Source organism: Melanotaenia boesemani, chromosome 2 (genome assembly GCF_017639745.1).
Source record: "Melanotaenia boesemani isolate fMelBoe1 chromosome 2, fMelBoe1.pri, whole genome shotgun sequence".
Taxonomy (NCBI): Eukaryota; Metazoa; Chordata; class Actinopteri; order Atheriniformes; family Melanotaeniidae; genus Melanotaenia; species Melanotaenia boesemani.
In genome coordinates, this window is record NC_055683.1 from 34,359,922 (window position 1) to 34,380,156 (window position 20,235).

The window sequence follows — 20,235 nt, forward strand, 5'->3', positions numbered from 1 at the left end:
TTATTTTGTGGCTCTTCTTAACCATTAAACATCTTGTCTATCCACCGAACAGTTAGTGAATTTTTAATAAATAACCCAGAAACTATTAAAAACTATTAAAAAGATAAGTCACAAACAGTTTTTCATAAATAAACAGTCAAATATTTATATTATCGGTCCTGAAGGACATTTTCTGTCCTTGTGGTTTGTGGTTTGACTGCAGGTGAGCGGAACTGAAGTTTACTTTAGTGTGTGTTTCCACACGAACGTGTATTCTCGGTTTATCGGCGGTACGCAGAGGAGATGGCAGCCCTCCGGACGGTGAGTTCATTGAGACTGTCTTATCTGTTTACTCTGATTGTCTGGGTTAATGATTGACATAAATCGCCGATAAATCAGATGCTAATGAGAGAGAGAAAAAAGATAACGTTTCCTGTAAGTGTGCTGGTTCACGCGCCCGAGATCAGTCCCGCCTTCACTGACGGAGAAAAAAACAGCATGGGAAGGACAGTGAACCTAACCCATTTAAGAATTATGAAATGTATAATTTATTATCTGTACAGGAGAATTTTGACTTACCCTGAAAGATATTTAAAGGCATAATACAAGTCCGCAAAAGCTTTCATGATTTTCGCCAGGCATGTCGTGTAAATATTTACAGTTTGTACACAATTTATTGAATTGTAATTATTTATATATATATTTACACTCAATGAAAAGACCTTTCTAACTTCCCTAATTAGTATTGTTGAACATATCCATGAAGTAACTAATGCTAATGCGTCCCTCTGATAGGGGTCAGTTATGACCGTTTCTATGGCTACGCTGAAAACGGTTGCCCTTTACAACGTCTTTCGGTGTGCTGAATATGTCGACTATACATGTATAGGTGTATTATTACCATGTTTGCAACTTTGTTTTTACACGTGTACAAAGTGTAAATAACGAGGCCAGCGCCGTCCTTCCTGGATTAGATGTTAGCCACGACTACTAGTGTTTGCTGATGCAATTCTGCTCCAATCCCACGTTGTTAATCCAAAGCTGGGAAAAAAACACATCAGGTTAGTCATCCGATTTATAAACGCTTTATTACAGAGGCTACAGTTAACGTGTGTGTAACTACTTCCAGCCATGGTGGCAATCAAGGCATATCTTGCATCATCCACAATTTGGAAATGCAGACATTGCCCCTGAAGTGGCTCCTCCTCTGTGCTGCTCTTTGAAGGCATTAATTACACTGTTCTACTGGCCACAAACATCCCATTTGTCCTGATAGTCATTTGTCACACTGGGAGCTATTAATGTATTTAACCTGTTCAGAAATTGAAGACCCCAAAAAACTCTTTTCACCTGTTTTAACCCTTTATAAACACAGAGTTTAGAAAGAAAAAACTGTCATGAACTGCTGGAAGGCAATGCAACTAGTGGCATGAATAAGCATATTCTTGACTACTTTTCTCAAAACAAGCTATGAGCGCTGGTTTATCTGCTGTTCATGTCTACTTTCGAAGCCCTTTCTCTACCAGTCTCTCACCTTGCAGACCTCATTTTACAGAATAGCACCCTTGATTCTATTTACAGTGCACCACTTATCACCAGATGCCTCCTACACAGTCTTGGTCAGCAATGCATGTCACAATGTAAAGACAAAATGACTGGCACTGAGTCATACACATCCACAGAGTCATTGTTTAACATATATTTCTTGATATATTGTCATGGAAAAGAAGGTAGAGCTGCAAGCTGCCTGGTAAAACTTTGACCCTGATGTCTAAAACTGCTTTTGCAAAGGTCTTTGTTGTGATTCATTTGCAGGCACTGCATGCACGACTTGTTCAGGCCCTCCCTTTTTCCTTTGGCTCACTGCGGTTTGCTAGCTCCTTTAAGGTAATGGGGAAAATATTCAATTTTATTTGCCTCTCATGTAAATTTAATTTAATTTACACTCTGGTGTAACTGTACCTTTTTTCTAGTGCACAAGATGTATATAAAGCATCATAGAAAGAAGGAAGTAACATTTGGACATAATACCTTGTATTTTAAAGTTTTTCTCCTCCTCTGGCTTCCTCTTGCTATCTTCCTGTTGTAATTATGTAATTCTGTTTTAATTGATCCTGATTAATTGACCAGACAAGTCAGCATCTTAACTGTCTGTGCATAACACTCCGCCGAATGTGCTAAAGCATGCTATGTCATTAACTATGATTTAAAACCAATCACTGTATTCGTGGCCCGCTGTTCTCTCGTTTCCGTCCACTTCTGCCGCTCCGGTTCGCTTGTTCGTCTCCACCTCAGGCAGCAGATCTCACCATTGAGCGCAATCCGGCATGCAAGCCAAAGCCCAACCCCTCCACCTTGCTGTTTGGCAAACAGTTCTCCGACCACATGCTGACCATCAGCTGGTCGGAGAAGGATGGCTGGGAAGCTCCACAAATCAAACCTTTCCAGAACCTGTCGCTACATCCGGCCTGCTCTGCCCTGCACTACTCCATAGAGGTAAAGGAGGGGCATTGTGCCAACACACAGATTTAATGTTGCCTGTCTGATGTTTTCAGCAGATGCAGCAGGTCTTTTCTTTGCAGACTGACATTTTCCCTTGCTTTAAAGTTTAAATTAAAGTGTATGTTCCCATTTCTACAGCTGTTTGAAGGGATGAAGGCTTTCCGTGGAGCTGACAACCACATCCGTCTGTTCAGACCCATGCTGAACATGGAGAGGATGCATCGAAGCGCAGACAGAAGCTGCCTTCCTGTGAGTTTGAACCCCCATGCTGCTATGTTATGTTGAATGCAGCATTTTGTCAGTTCTTAAAACAGGATTTCATTGTGATCAGAGTGGTGACGCCTCTGAAAGGAGCTTTTAGTTACAGACAGTGAGGCCTTGTTCAGCATGAGAAAATGCAACCACCTCATTCTCTCTGAAACCCATCACTCCAGCGGTGCTGCCAAGGATGCCCAGAGCTCAGACAAAAATTGCACAATCATTTGGCAACATCTCGAGTCAGCTTTCACTGCAGATGGACCTGCCAGCAGAGAAAGTCACTGCTAGCAGTCAAATACGTGCATGTGCATGTTTTATTAATTTTTTCATATCACAACCCTATTTACAACCTCTTACCTGAAATAAATTTGTCACTAAAACTGGACTTTTTGGATTGCGTCTCGCTCTGAGCACCAAGCAACAGATCCTCACCAAACAAGGAACAGCTAGTAATACTGACAGTGAAGTTACTACATAATTGTGTAGCTACATTTATTTTAGATAACTACATCTACAGTCTCCTTTCACTTATTTGAAAACAGATGCATGAAATTAAGAAATAAAATTGTTTTGTGTTCACTATTGATTTCTATTAAATGTCTGTTTTTCTGTGTAATTTGTGAAAAATGTAATTACAAGTAGGCTCACACTACAACAGCTGCATGAAAATTAAGCACAAGTTCTAAATCAGTTACATGCAAGACAATTTATAGTTAATAAAACTTATATAATCTTCTGGGTTTTAATGCAAACATATATTTAAGTTAAGACATTATTTAAGTATCAGATCATAAAATCACTATTCAAGATATAGTTTTGTTTGAAATCTGTGATCATATTTTGCAGCTTTTTGATAAAGGTGAACTGCTGGAGTGCATCAAGAAGCTGGTGGAGATTGACCAAGACTGGGTCCCGTACTCCCAGGAAGCCAGCCTCTACATCAGACCGACCTTTATAGGAAATGAGGTGAGCTTCGGACGGTTGACTTCTGCAGCTTCCTCTCTCAGCTGAGCTGATTAGATGATGGATGCTTTTGGTAGTTTTTCACTGGTTTCCTGCTCTTCGCCTTTTTTCTAGCCATCCCTCGGTGTCTCCCGACCCGGAAAAGCGATGATATTTGTCATCATCGGCCCAGTGGGACCCTACTTTGCTACGGGATCCTTCAACCCGGTTTCTCTGCTGGCAGATCCATCGTTTGTCAGAGCTTGGAAAGGAGGTGTTGGGGCGTACAAGATGGGAGGGTGAGCTTATATTTTCAATTCCTGTTTAAACACATTATCCATAAACCAGGCGAGTAACTCTGGATCTCTGCTGACTTTTTTCTGTGAGGTTTAATCCTTTTGTATCGGCCTCTTTAAATAGTCTCCCGCATTTGATTATGTTTGATATCTCGAGTTGAGTCCTAATGTCGAGCAGACTGAAACCAAACTAGTTTAGATGTATTAGGTGACCCAAAGGAGTTTCTTGGAAATGGTGAAGTTGTCTGTTACTTGGATGAGAACAAGAGACAATGATAGAGACACTAGACAGGATTATAGTAGTGTGTATAAAGATTTTATTTACCTGTTAAAATGGGAAGAAAGTTTTCCTTTAGATCCTGAGTCATCCCTCTTAAATTTCCATGACCAGACAAAAATAAACTGATCCAGTACATTAACATAATTTATCTTTGTTGCTTTTATGCTGTTGTGCAGAGGTGAAATTGGGCCAAGGTTGAGTTCTGTCACATAATCTATCAACATCATGTAATCTTAAGCAATACACCTTTCTCAGGATGTTAAGTTCTGAATAATTAAAACAATATTTTTTACAATTAAGACAACAATGACAGTACTCCAAAGAAAAATAATTAACTCCAATTTTTTTTTGTTTTTGTCAACTACCACTGCTTGGTGGTTCTTTTTCTGCTGCTGGTCTGTTGGATGTAAAAACAATCAAAGAATGAAATAGGAAACAGGAAAGGAACAGCAGCAGGACTGAAGGTGGATCTCTTCAGCTGTTTGAGCCACAGATTGTGTTGCTGCTGTAATATGCTTGTTCCACTCTGCCTGTAATCAGCCATGTTTCCACATGACTCTGCTTGTCCACCTCCTGTGTGATTGCATAACTCCACCGAACACCCGCTCATAACTAAGCCAACAATAATCTGCTCTCCACCCACCAAAAGACGAGGAAATACTTCAGCCATTGAGCCTGATTTAGCAGCAGTCGTCAGGAGTCGAGTTTTTCAGGACATCCTCTTTGCTTGTTTGTAGTCACTATATTATGTTTATTTAACCTAAATAAGTGTGTGAGAGGATGCTCTTTCTGAACTACGAGTTTTTCCACCTGTGTTTAGTTGTTGTTTGCAGGAATTTTAGTAGTAGGAAAAAAAATCTGACCTTCTGAAATGTTTTATTTTTAAGACAAGCATCAGCACAAGTAATTTGATCAGGACTTTGATAAGTAGAAGGTCTCGGGCAGTACTTGTCAGCAAGTTTACAGTCTGGCAGATTTATCTCATCTGTTAAAGGTCCCATATTATACACTTTATTCCCAATCTGAGACCATTCATTAATATCTAAATGAAATATTTCCGCCATGGTATGGACAAATCGACCCTCATTTTGAGTGCAGCGGCTTCTCTTCACCTCCCTCTTTTTAGCAGCTTCAGAAATGTGCCGTTTATGGTGGGCGGAACCCTGGTGGAGCAGCTCAGCTGTTGGCTCCGCCCATCGCATCGCCCGTCATGAGGTGATTGACAGGTTAATATATTTTCAAGCTATCAGACTAATAAGGCCGAAACGATAAAATAACTGCCAGCTCTTACCTCTCCAGCTGTGTCACGGACAGTTGGTATTGAACCTGGCTTCAGCTTCAAACGGTTGGCGAAGCCTGCTTTCCATGCCCCCATGTTGTGGAAACAGTCCTCTTTGAAATGCTGGCCACAGACATGCAAAACCTTTGGAAGTTTTCCGGGTACATTTCCTCCAAAAATAAAATTAATCCACTCAGTCCTCGTGGGTTCAGTGGATGGAAGTAAAAAAACGTTTTCGTGTTCATTTATGCAGCCACAAACAGAACAGTGCTTCTGTGGCTTAGCCATGTCCGCTAACGAGGGTTGCCGAAGAGGGAAAAACACTGGGCGCTAGGTGATTTTTAGAGGGCGGGCTTTGAGAGCCGGTAGACGGGTCCATCGCTCTGTGGGGAGTGGTTATTGTCCCTTATGACGTCATAACGTACACGCTTTCAAACAAGCTCATTTCAGCGCTTACTTCCCTAGAGGTGGAGCAGGGGGGAGAGAGAGCGCCTGAAAGAGTTTCACACTTACGGGTCTCCTACACATGCGGGGGGACCAGTATGACTGTTCCAAAACCATTAAAAAGTGAATTTTGCATAATATGGGACCTTTAATATAACTCAACATAATTGTCTTAGCTCTTATGAAAAAGGATACAAATAGTCGATGTCCAGGTACTGACTGCAGTTTGTAACATTTTCTGACACTGACATATATCCCAGGATGCTGTTTCATTCAGGGTTAAATAAGTTTGTTGCAGACTAATTTATTTCCATCTGACCACGATGACCTGCTGTTGACACTGATTAGATTTATCAGCAGGACTCTTCCTGCTAGAAACACTTTTCTATGGGTTCTTTATTCTGTATGTTCCCCTTGGAGTCACGAGGCAGAAAACCACTTCTACCTCTACGATGCTACTTGAAACTTGTTTTTTTGTTTGTTTTTTGGTTGCAGTTCTTAAAGTAAAATTCAAGCCAGTATCGATGAAAATGAGCCAATATGGATTCTGTTATCTGTTGATTATGTTATCTAGCCTAGGTATGGATTATTTTTCACTTCATATATATATATATATATATATATATATATATATAGTGTTTTTTTGTTTGTTTGTTTTGTTTTGTTTTTTTATGGACATGGGAATTCAGACTGTGATACAGTATAAGGTGTCTGCTTCCCATTTCCCACCTTTCCAGAATAACCCCTCCAAATAGCAACAGTCCCATTGTCCCGACACAATCTTCTATATTGTTGCATACAGTACATATATTTATAAAGCTGTCTTGTTATTTATCAGTGTCCTGTAGGCCTAAATAAGTGTGTAGATATAAACTAAAATGAACAAATAGACACACATTTCTCATTCCAGTGAGCTTTTAGTCATTGCTGCTGCAGAGGCCCAGGTTCGGATTATTTTCTGACCAGACTCGTGCATTCTTGCTAATCAAGTTTTCGCTATCGATCCACACATCACTACTGTTCAGCTGTGATCACCTTTACAACTAATGCAGCTGTGCCTTAAATGAAAAAAACAAAACAAAAAAACAACAGAAGAGCTTGTCTTTAGTGTCGCTTAACTGTCTCATCTCCAGTAATTATGGGCCTACAATAGCAGTGCAGAATGAGGCGTTGAAGCAGGGCTGTCAACAGGTCCTCTGGCTGTATGGAGAGGAACAGGAGATCACGGAGGTCGGGACCATGAACCTCTTCATCTACTGGACCAATGACAAAGGAGGTCAGACTCCCTCTTTTATGCCTTTTTATTGGGTTTGTTGAAGGTTTCTCTTGTTTGTTCCTTTAGGAAATATTTGAATTTATGTGTCTGTTTGCAGAGAAAGAGTTGATCACCCCTCCTCTGGATGGTATTATTCTGCCAGGAGTGACCAGACAGTCATTGCTGGACCTGGGCAGAGCTTGGGTAAGCTAACCAAACACAAACTGTCACACAAGCAAAACACATGTTTTATTTATCCATTTATTGTTTTTTAATGCATGTTTGTATTTATGTAGACAAGAACAATTTTATCTCACTGTTCCTCTTTCAGTCCGACATCAATGTTTTCTTGTTTACAAATATAAGCCGTCTTTACTCCAATTACTGCATTCATCTCTGTTCAGTGTCTTTTGTAAAAAGCTGCATCATCTTTTTTTTTTATTTTTTATTCATCCCTCCATTTCTAGAATTTCTTGTCATTTCTACTAACAGCTGCAAGATTCATATGAGTCTAAAGCATTGATTTCTTATTGACCTCCACATGTCTGTGCTCCATCAGGGTGAGTTTAAAGTGACGGAGCGCACGATGAGCATGAAGGAGCTGCTCGGAGCTTTGGATGCTGGAAGAGTCCTGGAGGTGTTTGGAGCAGGGACGGCCTGCGTCGTCTGTCCGGTCGGCAGCCTCCTCTACAGAGGAAAGGTCAGAACTCTGCTTTTAGTTCATGTTTCTGAGAAACTGCTTTAAATAAATCAAATTCAAGTCCTCTATATTCTACTTTGTACTTTTTCAGTTCAATTTATTTACCCCAGAGAGACTAAATTTAAATTGAGTCATTTTCTGTCAATGCCTCTAATTCTACAAGACTTACTGCAACAAAGTGAAGGAAACTGGGTGCAGCCGGTCATCAGGTGGATTTGTGAAGCCTGGCCGAGCTGGATTAACCTGATGCACAAGATGAATTGAAAATGAAGCAGCTGTGTGACCTCACTAGCAGGTGTTTAGAAACCTCACTGCATACATACATAAAGCAGCATTCACAGGCAACATCTTGCAAAAACAATATTTTTGTTTTTATCTGTGGAGGCGACAAATGTCTCTGCACTGAACAGAAATTCTGGTGAACTAGAGGGAGCTTCAAGCACATCCCGCCAGTTAAAAAAATAGTCAAAGGCAGGTTTGCTTGATGAAGAAGCCACGCGATTTTTGTTTGTAAGGATTGATCTACTCAGCAAGCTGCTCTTTACAGAAGCCTTTCCTCCCAAAGGGAAACCTAATCTGTCTGGGAAATTAGATTTCTCTTGTCTTTTTTTTCCATAACTTAAGCTGAATGTTTGCTGAATGCTCTCTTTTTCCTCAGATATACCAGATTCCTACCATGCAGAACGGCCCAGATCTGGCAAAGAAGTTCTACAAAGAGCTTACTGATATTCAGGTAAGAGCACCGTTCAGTCTGCAGCCTTCTACATTTTTTACATCATGTTGCTTTTAGTGGCTGAAGATTTTTTATACTGAGAAAAGTCAAAGATCTGATTTAAACTAAGTCCTTTTTTTTTCTTTGTCATTTAGTTTATTAAATGTCGCTGTTAAGGTGGTGCATGTCCCTTTTTTGTGAATAAAAAAAGCCCAACACCTTTAATTTACAGTTAAAAGTCAGAGAAATGCTGGAACGGAAGCATCTTCACTGCAGGTTTTGAGTGAATGCATGAATTTCAGACAATGATGGAGAAAGGTCGATATCTTGAGAAGGCAGAGCTCTGCTTTCTAGTTTTCATAACCAAACAGAAGGTGGAGGATTGAAACTGTAGTCCAGTATTCTCCTGTTACAATCATCTGCTCTAATAAATTATTAAGAATATGGGGCTTAGTCATGCTGTGCTGAATATGGGTGATTTATGGGTCGTGGTTTACACACCACATTGTGTGGAAACTTGAATTGAGGCCGTCTGTCCGCCGACGCTGTTTACTCACCTGCAGGAGCTTGTTTGTGTGCAGACTGTTGGTTTCACCTTTAAAATTGTGCCACAGTTTGTTTTTACTTCAACAGTTTATTTTCACACATTAAGAAATGGCCACCCTCTAAAAGTTTAGAGCAGGTTTTCTCCTTTTCCATCTCCTTTTCTTCCCATTTTTAGATTTTTCTGACAGATGAATCATGAGAGATTCCTCATTATTAAGTCAGTCTGAAGCAAATGAAACAATATTATTAATTTGTAATTTATTAACTACTTGTCTAAGTATGAATGGTTAAAGCAGTCAAGTAAAATGAGCAGCGTTCTCTGTTCTCAAATGCTGAGTGACAGATTTCAGATGAATCTAAATTAATTTAACTAAAAAGGCAAGTAGTTAAATTCTTTATCAAGCAGACTTTATATATATAATAACTTTTCATACAGTTTTGTAACTCAAAGTGCTGTACAGAAAGGCTTTGTCAGTCTTTCTCAAACACAAACACACACAGACGGACGGACTCCAAATCAAGATTTCAGACCCACCTTTTAACATTTTATTTCCTAACATGCATTTTGTGTGTCCACACCAAAGTCCTAATTCGCTTTACTTTAACAAGTTAAATCAGTGGCTTTTTTTAAATATCAGGGTTATGAGATGATGTGTTATCTCAGTAACTGTTAAAGAATAATGCTTCTGTACATTATTATAATGAGTTATTATAATGAAAGTTTCTCATATGACAGTTTAAGTGACTTCAGTTTAACGTTTTCACATTTTTCTGCTCGACGACTGACGTATCCTCTCTCCATCTTCTCTTGCTTCACCCAGTATGGACGCACACCCAGCGAGTGGGCACCGCTGGTTGTTTAAACAGCCATTTTTGCACATGCCGGTTGTATCAACAGTCAGTCCCGTAATTCCAGTCCAGACGACCAGCAGCACCACCCCACCTCCCCCTCAGCACACTAATGCACTCCTGCTTAACTCACCGGCCAGAGGGGACGGACGGTAATCCTTCCATCCATCGTCTGCTCGGGACGGCTTTTACAGACGTCCCTCTCTCTGAGGACGCTCACAGGGAACCAGCTGGTGGTTTGAATGTAGCGGCTTGCGTTGGAAAGCAATATTAACAACCAAATGCAACCTTCTAACAAGTCCAGCAGGAGAGAAAATCAAGAAACTAGACGATAAAAACGTATCCACATATAAAACATTATATTAAGGCATTCAAGTCTAATTATGAAGATCTTCTAAGGAAGGCGTCCATTAACAGCACAAACATCAATCATCACTTCGATATTAAAGTAGGCACAAGCTGACATAACTCTGGTGTTGTGAGACATTTACTAAGCAGCTCAATATTTGATGTGTAGGACTTTATTAAGACCGTTAGCCTCTCAACAACATGCACTACAAATACCGTTTCTCATCAGCTAACGTGTAGAAATGTATTTCCAACGGAAAAAAAGTCAATCTGTAGTAGAAGCCATTGTGTTTTCTCCAAAACTTGTAACTGTTACATGTAAGTAGACGATTAATAGAAAAACCTGTGGGGATGTTTTGTTACTGCTGTGTAAATATAGACCTGAGCGAGTACTGCTGTAAACCTCACGGGGGGGAGGGGCAAGTCACTTTGACACCACAGTTTGCACTGACTTCGGTTAATGTCAGGTGATCTTTGTCGGAAAGGAAGCACAAGAGGCTTTTTTGTTTTTTTGTCATTTTGTTTGTGACAAACAGACAAAAATAAAGATAAAGACGGAGGTGAAAGTTGAGCGGCAGCACGCACAAACGGTAGGACAGAAAGCCTACACGTTGTAGATGAAAAACGACTGTTAGATGCTGGCAGTTGCTCCTGCAATATTTGTGTGTTTTCCATGAGAACAATGTATAGAAACAAATAGATTGTTATTTTAGAGGTTTTTAAATTATTTTATCCTTGTATTGATGTGGAATTTGGCCCAAGTGTCTTCCAAAGTCTTGCTGTATTCTCACTTCATGTCCACTGTTTTCTCTTCTTCTCTCTTTGAATGTATTTTATTTCTACACACACACACACACACCTGTTCGTACACCTGTCCCCCTGCTCCAAGTGCCTCGTCCTTTAGTGGAGAAACAACTGATGATTTGTTTGTTCCTGTTTGTGCACAAGTGGATGTAAAAGTTGGTTTAGTTTTATTTTACATGTGCTGTTACTTTAATTCATGTTTTTACAATAAATCTGATTTGAGCTTAGCGGCTCTGTTTCTGCTTCTCATGCATGTGTGGTGAAGTGTGACCTCCAAAAATCAACATCGAGCTGACTCTTACTGTCTGGAGCTCAGAGATGAAACAAGATGCAAGATGGATGCTGAATTAGCCGTCAGGGGGCGCCAAAGTTAAAGATTTTTATCAACGCTCAGTGGTAGCACAATTTAACTTCCTGACCTAAAAAATATGTTTCTGACTCGTTTTGATGGTGCGGTGACATCTATCATTTATGTTCTTGGAGCCATTGTTGCCCAGCAGCGTCCCGAGGATGAGAAGTTGTACTAAGGCTGCGCCACTTAATGGCAGTATTTTGATTTGTGCGTCGTGTCACATGCTAGCAACTGGATATCAACACCAGTTATTCTGAATGTGAACCATGGCTGATTTAGCTAAGAAACCGAGGACATCATCGGAGCAAGCAAGGAAAAGAAAGCAACAGAGCGAGAGATGAGACGAATCCACATCAGACTGACTTACTGGCTGGAAGGACCTCAGAGAAGAGACCGGATGCAAGATGGATGCCGAATTAGCCGTTGTTAGGGAGTGTGAAAATCTGCCCATGTACAGAAGTGTTGCTTTAAAATACAAAATGAGTATGAAATACAGCATGTGTTCAAATATAGAAGCTGAGTGCAATCTGTCTCCTTACTGCAAATTAAAGACAAAAATGTCAAAACCCAGGGTTCCTCTCTCAGGATTAATTTTCTTAAAAGTACAGAGTTGAATTTTGTGTTGTATGTTTTTCATATTTTGTAGAATTTTTGTTTTTATCTTTTAGGACTCATTGGTTTGACGGATGTCATCGCTTGGTTTATCTGCAGATTTAAGCCTGAAGTCCCTCATCGCCATCTACTCATTTTAGAAGCTGTGACACGTTCATTGGAAGTTTTACAGCTCCACTTTTTCTTTTTCTTTTTTTTTATGCCAAATCTGATTAATCCTATTTTTATAAACTGTGTAATTCCAGGAGAAATCCCTCCAACCTACAGAACTGGTGTTAGCTGGCAGCTTCCCATGTTGTTGCCACATTTCCTGTGATATTAGCTTCCTTTTGCCATCCCTATCTTGTATTTGTTAAGTTTCTATTAACTTAAAGAAAGCCTTTATATTATTTACTAATTGGGCCTTTTATGTTTCTCTAGTTGTAGAATAAATATAAAAATGGAATAATGGAATGGAATAATAAAAAATGTTATAAATGGAGCTGCCTTTATTTCCTTGAAGAGGGGAGTTGTGTAAGGTAACGTTATACTTCACAATGAATAGGATTGTAGTCTAAAAAAATTAACTTGTATTGGAGGTAAACCTAAAACTGGTTTTTAAACAATAGTCAGGGGTTGGGAGGATGTAGCAAGGAATCATTTTTGTGTTGCCCACAGGATTTCTGTAAAACAGCTTCCCCTGGTGGCCACACAAAGTAGCATTCAGTTGGTTTGAGCTGATACTTGAGGTTAAGTCATGGATGAAATAAGGATGTAAGGATGCAAAATTTAAAACAAACAAAAAAAAAGGTACAAAATGGGTCCACTTAAAATGTTTGTCCTCCAAAATAGAAACATAAAACTTTCTAAAAATAAAATATCTGGAAACATTCTTCTGAAACTGGAGAGAGATGATGCAGACTAAAGTAAACAGATGGCATAGATGTAAAAATGAAACGATCTGTGGGGTGCCTGCCGCAGCGCCCGGTGCCCACTGGGCCTGCTCACCGTTACCCTGGGCTGCTCGGTGCCCCTGCCCCAACACGCTGGGGGGCTCCAGTCGGGGGTCCCTCTGCTCTGGGCTGAGTGGGGCCACTGCTCTCTCTGCTCTGGCTGTCCTGGGCTCTGTGCTCTGTGGACCTGCCGGGCCTTTGGGGCCTCGGGCTCCCCTCGGGGTGCGGCGTGGTCACGGCCCTCTTGCAAGCACACTTTTCATCCTTGTTGCATGGTCACACATGCATGTCCATGTTCACACATGCATGCTTACAAACGTGCTCGTCTCTCCATCCGCTTCCAACTAGATGTTGTTATATCTTGGTACGTCTCTCTAAAGGTATGTTTGATGACGGTTGTATTTTTTCATATTATCATTATCCTATTTTCTTTATGTATCGTGTAGTACTGTGGTAGTCTATATTGTTTTTGTGAATACTGATGTGATTTAGGCAGCCTAGACAACATTTCAATTCTGTTCTTTTCTCTTTCTCTCTCTTCCTCTGTCTCCCTGTCAGGTTCAACACTGACATATTATAACTAAAGAAAATAATCTTATAATAAAAATATTAAAAATATTCCAAACATCATGGGCAGCCATTTATATAACATATCTCCCTTGGTAGAGCAAATCTGTGGCACACAGACCACCGTTCTGTATGTTAGGATGCTGGACAGGACAGGGTTATAAAAAAAAAAAAATGAAACTAAATCAGAATTTTGGGGGGATAACAGACAAATCAAGCGTACAAATAAAAATCTCAGAGCTCTGCAGTACTGAACGGAATAAAACAGGCTCATAGCTCACTAGTTCTTCCACCTCTCTCTCTCACTGGGCAGAGGCTTGGGGTAGCTGATAACATTCAGAAACTAATTGTTGTAAGGGAAGTCATAATTTAAATAGAAAACTTAAAATCTTTGGTCTTTCATACAGTAAAAAAAAGTTTGTGTACTGTTTGTGGAATTAAATTGAAGGAGATATCAAAAGTATGCAAGTAAATAATGTTTAAACATCATCCACTGTTCACTGATATTACTTCAACTCTACCTCCTAAATGTCGAAATGTATGTGAACATCTGCATATTTGTGTACATGTACATATTTGTGTCTCTATGTATATGTGTGTGTGTGTGCATATAAAGCATGCATGCATACCTTTGCATACCAGTCACTGTAGGGGTTTTGTTGTGCTACTATATCTATACTTGGAGCTATTGAGCAGGAGGCTGACTGACTGGGTTGTTGATGGGTAATATTAAGTTAGTATGTGGTGGATTCACCACCTGCTTGTTTTCTTTGGCTTGTGCTTCCTTTTGTTCGTTCTTATGTTCTAAATAAACTACTGGAACTCCCAGAAAAACAACAACTTGAGGCTTTATCTGCTGCTGAACCAGATGAACTTGATATCCAACCTTTAAAAATTTAAACCTACATCTTTGCCCACAATGTTCATCAATATAATAGTAAAAAGAAATTTTTTTTCAGTTCAGTGACCAGCTAACTGTACATCGTGTGGGCCTTATATAAACGTCTATCTTATACAAACCATCTCTGTAATCAAATTTGCCCTCACTTGTTTCTTCCCATTATGAATAGCAGCCAAAATTAAGCCATTCCTCTCTTTGAAAAACTTAAAATCTGTTACCTCAGCATTCATATCCTGAAGGCTTTATTTCTGTAACTCCCTTTTTTTCAGTGTGTCCCAGTCTGCTCGGTCTCATCTGCAGCTGGTACAAAATGCTGCAGCTTGACTCATAACTGGAACAAAAACAAGAGACAGCATCCCTCCTGTCCTCAGCTCCAGCTTCCACTTAAATATTGTATTGAGTTTAAAATTCTTTTACATGTATTTAAAGCTCCAAAGATGTCCTCTGCCCATAGAAGACCACTAAATGTCTCAGACCCGCTAACCCATCATGTTCTCTCAGCAAGGGGAAAGTGTTTTTTTTTTTTATAGCAGCTTTGAAGCTTTGGCAAAGTTTTCCCATCTCAGTCAAAAACTCCGCTCTTCAAGGCAAAATAAAAACAAATTTTTTATTTTTCAAAGCCTTTGCATGTTCTTAAGCTTTTAAAAAAATGTTGCATTTTCATTTATTTATTATTATTACTGTATGTTTTTTTTAAATATATAAATGTCTTTTTGTTGTTTATCCTTTGCTTCTTAAAATTGTTGTTTTTAAATGTGCAATACAAATAAATTTGATTTGATTTGACATGCAGTAAAAGTCAACTGAATTCCTACCGATTGTCTTTTTCTAACTTCTTCCTTGATGTCAGAAAACAGCATGAGGTGTCCTCATCATGTCACATGACTGTTTAATTTTTACAGCAGAATAAAACAGTTTCACCAAAGATTTACATGTTTAATACACAAACCGATTGAGGCAAAAGCATCACTGAGGTTGAACAGACATCATTCAGGTTAAATCAAAATTTTTAAATTTTTGTTCCAGAAAGAAAATCCTCCACCCTTTCTATTGATGCCTAAAGCATGAAGTTAAATAACTTTGTGCTGAGTTTTACTGACGTCCTTTAAAAAAAACTGCGATAGCAGAATAGCTTTGTAGCACGAATGCTGATGTCACCTTGAGCAGTTTTTATTGAGCAGCTGCTTCTACTCCTGTGTGTCCGAGGAGCTGCTGCTGAATATGGCCTCGTTGTTTTGACCCAGCGGGTTGTAGAGGAAGGCTTCGATCTCTCCTCCACCGTTGCCATTTTTCTGGAAGTGGATTTCTAGCTCATCTTGGAAAGTTTCCTGCTCCATGATGTTGGGTATTCCTGTCAGCAGCACCGTGCGAGGACACATCGTGAACTTCGTCTGGGTGGGGGGAACCCAAAGACAGAAGTCAGAAAACGTTATTAACTAAAATTCTCTCTGAAGGTGTTTTTCACCTGACAAAATGTCCTCACCTCTAAGGTGGTGATCTCTCCATTCAGAAAGGGAGTCACTCTCACTGTGTGGCAGTTTGTTTGTAGCTTCACTTCATGAAACTCCTTCTCTGTCAAACCTTTGGCGACTGATGGGAGAAAGTTCATGAAAACGTTTTAATTTACAAAATATTCATGTAGATTTAATCTGTAAAAGCAGTATTCCTCAAGTATCGCACACTCACTGTTGCTGTCCACAAACGTGATGACCACAGTCCCTGAGTCAGGCATGAATTCACAGTGTTCCACCTCCCCGCCTCCGTGTTTCTTCTTGGAGAAGTAGATCTCCAGCTTGTTCATCAGGCTTTCAATGTCCATCTTGGGCAGGTTGGAGATTAAAATGCGGCGAGGACACACCTTGGAGTCAATCTGGAGGACAGGGAGCAGCACAGATCACATACAGGCTGCAGCTGAATGCTTGATTTGGTTCACTATGTTGAGCTTTACCTCCACCACCCTGGGCAGCATCAGGAAAACTGGCCTGGCCTCCACAGTGACGCTGCACTCTCCTCCCAGATCCACTGTATGCTTCTTCATGGTCAGAATATTTCTTGCAACTGATGCCAAAACAAATGCATTATTACCAGTTAATCCAGCGTTGATATTTACAAAGTTAAAAACTCCATAATATACCGAGACATACACATTTTAATACAAATACAGGTGAAACTAAAAAAAATATATCCTGCAAAACTTAATTTATTTCAGTGATTCAACTTAACAAGGTTAACTAATATATTATATAGACTTGTTACATGCAAAGTGAGATATTTCAAGCATATATTTGTTATAATTTTGATTTCCTTTTTTTTAATTTCATGTAATATTCTAATATTCTAATTTTCTTTTTTTTTTAGATTTTTGGGTTTTCTTAAGCTGTAAGCCACAATCATCCAAATTATGACAAATAAATGCTTGAAATGTGTCACTTTGCATGTAATTAGTCTATGTAATATATTATTTTCCCTTTTTAAATTGAATTACTGAAATAAATTATGTTTTGCACGATATCCTAATTTTTTAAGTTTCACCTGTATAAGGGCATTCATGTGCTGCAGTTTTTAAGGGCAGAAACCTGTTGCTTATTTTTGCCCCCTGGTGGCTGATTTTGACACTGCAGCTAAAATTCATAATAACGAATAAACAAAACTTGTTTTATTAAACTAATTACAGCCTCCCTTTTCACAACTTCAAATAAGAACTAAACCTAAAAAAAATTCTGCTTAAAAAAATAAACATAATCTAGTACCAGCTTGAGATAAACGTGTTTAAGGAGAGTTGCCTTTGAAACAAACAATCCACAAACAAATATTGTGGGGTTTGTTTGTTTCCAGAGGAGACAGAACTCACTTTTAAAGCCCTAAAGAAAGTGCAATAATTTAAGTTGTTCTTTTCAAAATATGCTGATGCTGCTGAAAATCCTCTGAAACAATACAAAGATAATTTGTTTGAAATAAAGTTTTTTGAATGCAGTGATGCCTGAAGGGCTGAAGACCAAAAACATTCAGTATCAGCTGTAGGATTTGTCCTTTATCAGCAAATTTCTCTCATAATTTTGATACTATTAACTGCAGATTAACATTTTTCTGGATTCTTTCTAAATTAAATTAATCTTAAATTAAAATATTGTGTTTAAATGAGCTTCAAATAGTTGCACTGGTTATTTACCTTTTTTTAAACAGCAGTAAATCACAGTATAAGTCTGGTTTAGAAAGCTATTTCAGAAAAAAAGGATTTAGTCCTTCAATTCTCCAGATAAACAAAGTAAACCGGTTGCACCCATCAGGTAGAAATCATCCATGTCTGGACACAAACTCACCGTCCTCCTCTTCAAACGTGATCAGCGCCGTTCCTCCCTCCATCGGGTAAATTATGTGCGGCTTCATCTCAAATGTCCTCCATTTCTCTGAGTCTCCAGTCGACCCTTTAAAGATGAAGCTCCGCTCTGGCATGGCAGAAAACACCTGAAATCAAGAAGTACAGGCTGAATAGAGGTGTGTGATGGGCAGAACAGGTGCAAGCTTTGAGATCAGCGTACGTCACTCTGCTCTTTCAGGTTGGCGTTCTGGGCTTCCTCCTCTTCAATTGCAGCCTGGGTTTTCTGGATCTCCATCCTGATGTCGCTCTCCTCTTGCTTCAGAGCATCCAACTTCTCCTAGTAAGACAAATATTCTGATGATGACAACAGACTCTTTGCTCACATCATTCTGCACAGAAGTAACACCTGCAGATGACACACCTTTGCATCCGCAAGCTGATCTCTGTAGGAGCTCTCGTCCTCCTTCAGATCCTGGGTCAGTTTTTCAATTCTCTTATTGCATTGGTCGACCAGGTCTCGACTGTCTTTTGTGGCATCAGCCAGCTCCGTCTGCTCCTGCTGCAGGTCATCGAACTTTTTCTGTGGATGCAAAGGAAGAGTTTCATCAGGGTGTCCATTATTTTACTGATTTTAAGTACAGCTGTAGAGGAAATATTCTTTTACCTTTTCTTTATAAAATATATAAAAAAAAAAGTGTTAAACTTCCTGCTGATTAATCCTAAAAAGCATAAAGATGTCTATATAACTATATTGTCAGAAATTTAACTTGACACATATTAGTATACTGATTTTGGAAACTTACATATTTCTTTATAACAAAGGAAAACAAGGAAAAGATTGTGTTTTTAGTCTAAAACATTACATTTTTGTTCTGTTTTTTTATAACATGCACTGAACACTCTGAGGCTAAAGCTTTAAAACAAGTGGTAAAGACCATGTTACATGTTTGTCATGTTTTTCCTGTAAATATTTCTGTAAATTTCCTCTATATTTTACTGTGCAGTTTCTAGCAATAAGTGTGCATCTTTTAAACATTTGTTAGAAGTATGGAAGTTACATTTGACTGCAGCAATCTGGGAATTTATGGAAGTGTTTCTGTGCACCTTGTACTCCTTAATTGAAGCTTTAACTCCCTCCAAGCTGTCCTCTGAGGGCTCTGGGTCTGTCACCAGAGAGAAATCCTGACAAAAGTAAACAAAAAGTGAGATTTAGAAGACATATAATTTTGTTTCAATTGGAATAAAGAATCTACTTTAGTGAAAGTTGTGTAACACCCAGGTAAACAGGAAGAGACAGAATGACGTCTCACCTCGTCTGATGACATGATGGTGAAAGTAACCTGAAATATGAGAAAATATAACTGTTTTTAACATGTCTTTATTCAACATAAGCTACTGAATATAAGTAATTAGTGATAATAACCACGGATAAGTGGTGTTTAAAGATAAAACATCGTGAAAGTTAACTTTATAACAATAAATCCGTTGTAGGCCTTTTTTTCAGATTCACAACTCAACATTTCTAACTTAAATTTCCCAGAAACAAATTTTGGATTAAATAAATGAACGATGTTTGACTTTATATGAGAGCGTTTATCTGATTATTTATTTAGATTATTTCGTTAAAAGCAGGTCGTGTCAACTTACCTATTTCCGAGCTCTGTCCAGAAATGATATTTGTTCTTTCACTTTCTATTTCTCAGCAGCGCTTGAACGCGTCACACGGGACACGTGAGGCTGTGACGCGGCGTTCAAATGCTGTCGGAAATCGGCTTTTGTCGATACAACATTAGTAACGTGGACATTTTTCGTATTTTCATCTTTATACTTTGTGTTACACCGGTTACAGTTTGGTTAAATCACCCTTTTTTTCTTTTTTGTAATAAAACAGTTGTCCTCGTTTTAACTTGAATTGATAGTTTATTTCAATAAGCCATAATTTACGTGGTACTTTTTAAGCGACTGAGGTCGATTTTTCCCTTTTAATTGAAATTACCACAACAAATAGCCACCTTTTATTAGTTGTATGATAAGTTAGACTTGTATTTTGTTGCATAAATTGTTGCTAATGTAATTTACCGCTATATTTGTGTATCTTATTTTAACTCAGGTTGTTTTGTGGCTGTATTTGAATACAATGTTTTTTTTTCCTTAACCAAAACCTAAACACTGCTGGCAATCACTAAACAAAGAAATATTATTAATCTACAGTTTTGGTCTGATATAAAATAAAAAAATAATTTGTTGAAATTTTTGGAAGCTGTAGATTTCAAACAAAAAGATTTTGCTCAAAAGTCAGATTTCACCACTGTTGGCTCAAACGATAAGATCTGCTTAGTAAAAGTAGCAATATTATGC

At 38.9% G+C, this 20,235-nt stretch overlaps 2 protein-coding genes across 3 annotated transcripts; one reads left to right on the plus strand and one right to left on the minus strand.

Annotated features, from left to right (window-relative positions):
- Positions 1–122: 122 nt before the first annotated feature.
- Positions 123–11,421, plus strand: bcat2 (branched chain amino-acid transaminase 2, mitochondrial). Of its 2 annotated transcripts, none has more exons than XM_041999207.1 (11): positions 123–300; positions 1,795–1,866; positions 2,275–2,475; positions 2,620–2,730; positions 3,586–3,705; positions 3,817–3,980; positions 7,114–7,256; positions 7,354–7,439; positions 7,795–7,935; positions 8,594–8,668; positions 10,015–11,421. In XM_041999207.1, the coding sequence occupies exons 1-11, from the start codon at positions 283–285 to the stop codon at positions 10,054–10,056; spliced, it is 1,173 nt and encodes a 390-aa protein (XP_041855141.1). In that variant the 5' UTR covers positions 123–282; the 3' UTR covers positions 10,057–11,421. The 2 variants fall into 2 exon arrangements, with proteins under 2 accessions (XP_041855141.1, XP_041855152.1); XM_041999218.1 differs by having other exon boundaries at positions 273–300; positions 2,110–2,475.
- A 4,009-nt stretch (positions 11,422–15,430) lies between these two features.
- On the minus strand, positions 15,431–19,590 carry ifi35 (interferon-induced protein 35). Its single transcript, XM_041969590.1, has 10 exons — positions 19,525–19,590; positions 19,188–19,217; positions 18,982–19,059; positions 18,299–18,457; positions 18,098–18,214; positions 17,879–18,023; positions 16,507–16,616; positions 16,245–16,428; positions 16,042–16,148; positions 15,431–15,949 (listed from the first exon to the last, which is right to left on the minus strand). The coding sequence occupies exons 2-10, from the start codon at positions 19,200–19,202 to the stop codon at positions 15,746–15,748; spliced, it is 1,119 nt and encodes a 372-aa protein (XP_041825524.1). The 5' UTR covers positions 19,203–19,217; positions 19,525–19,590; the 3' UTR covers positions 15,431–15,745.
- Positions 19,591–20,235: the final 645 nt, after the last annotated feature.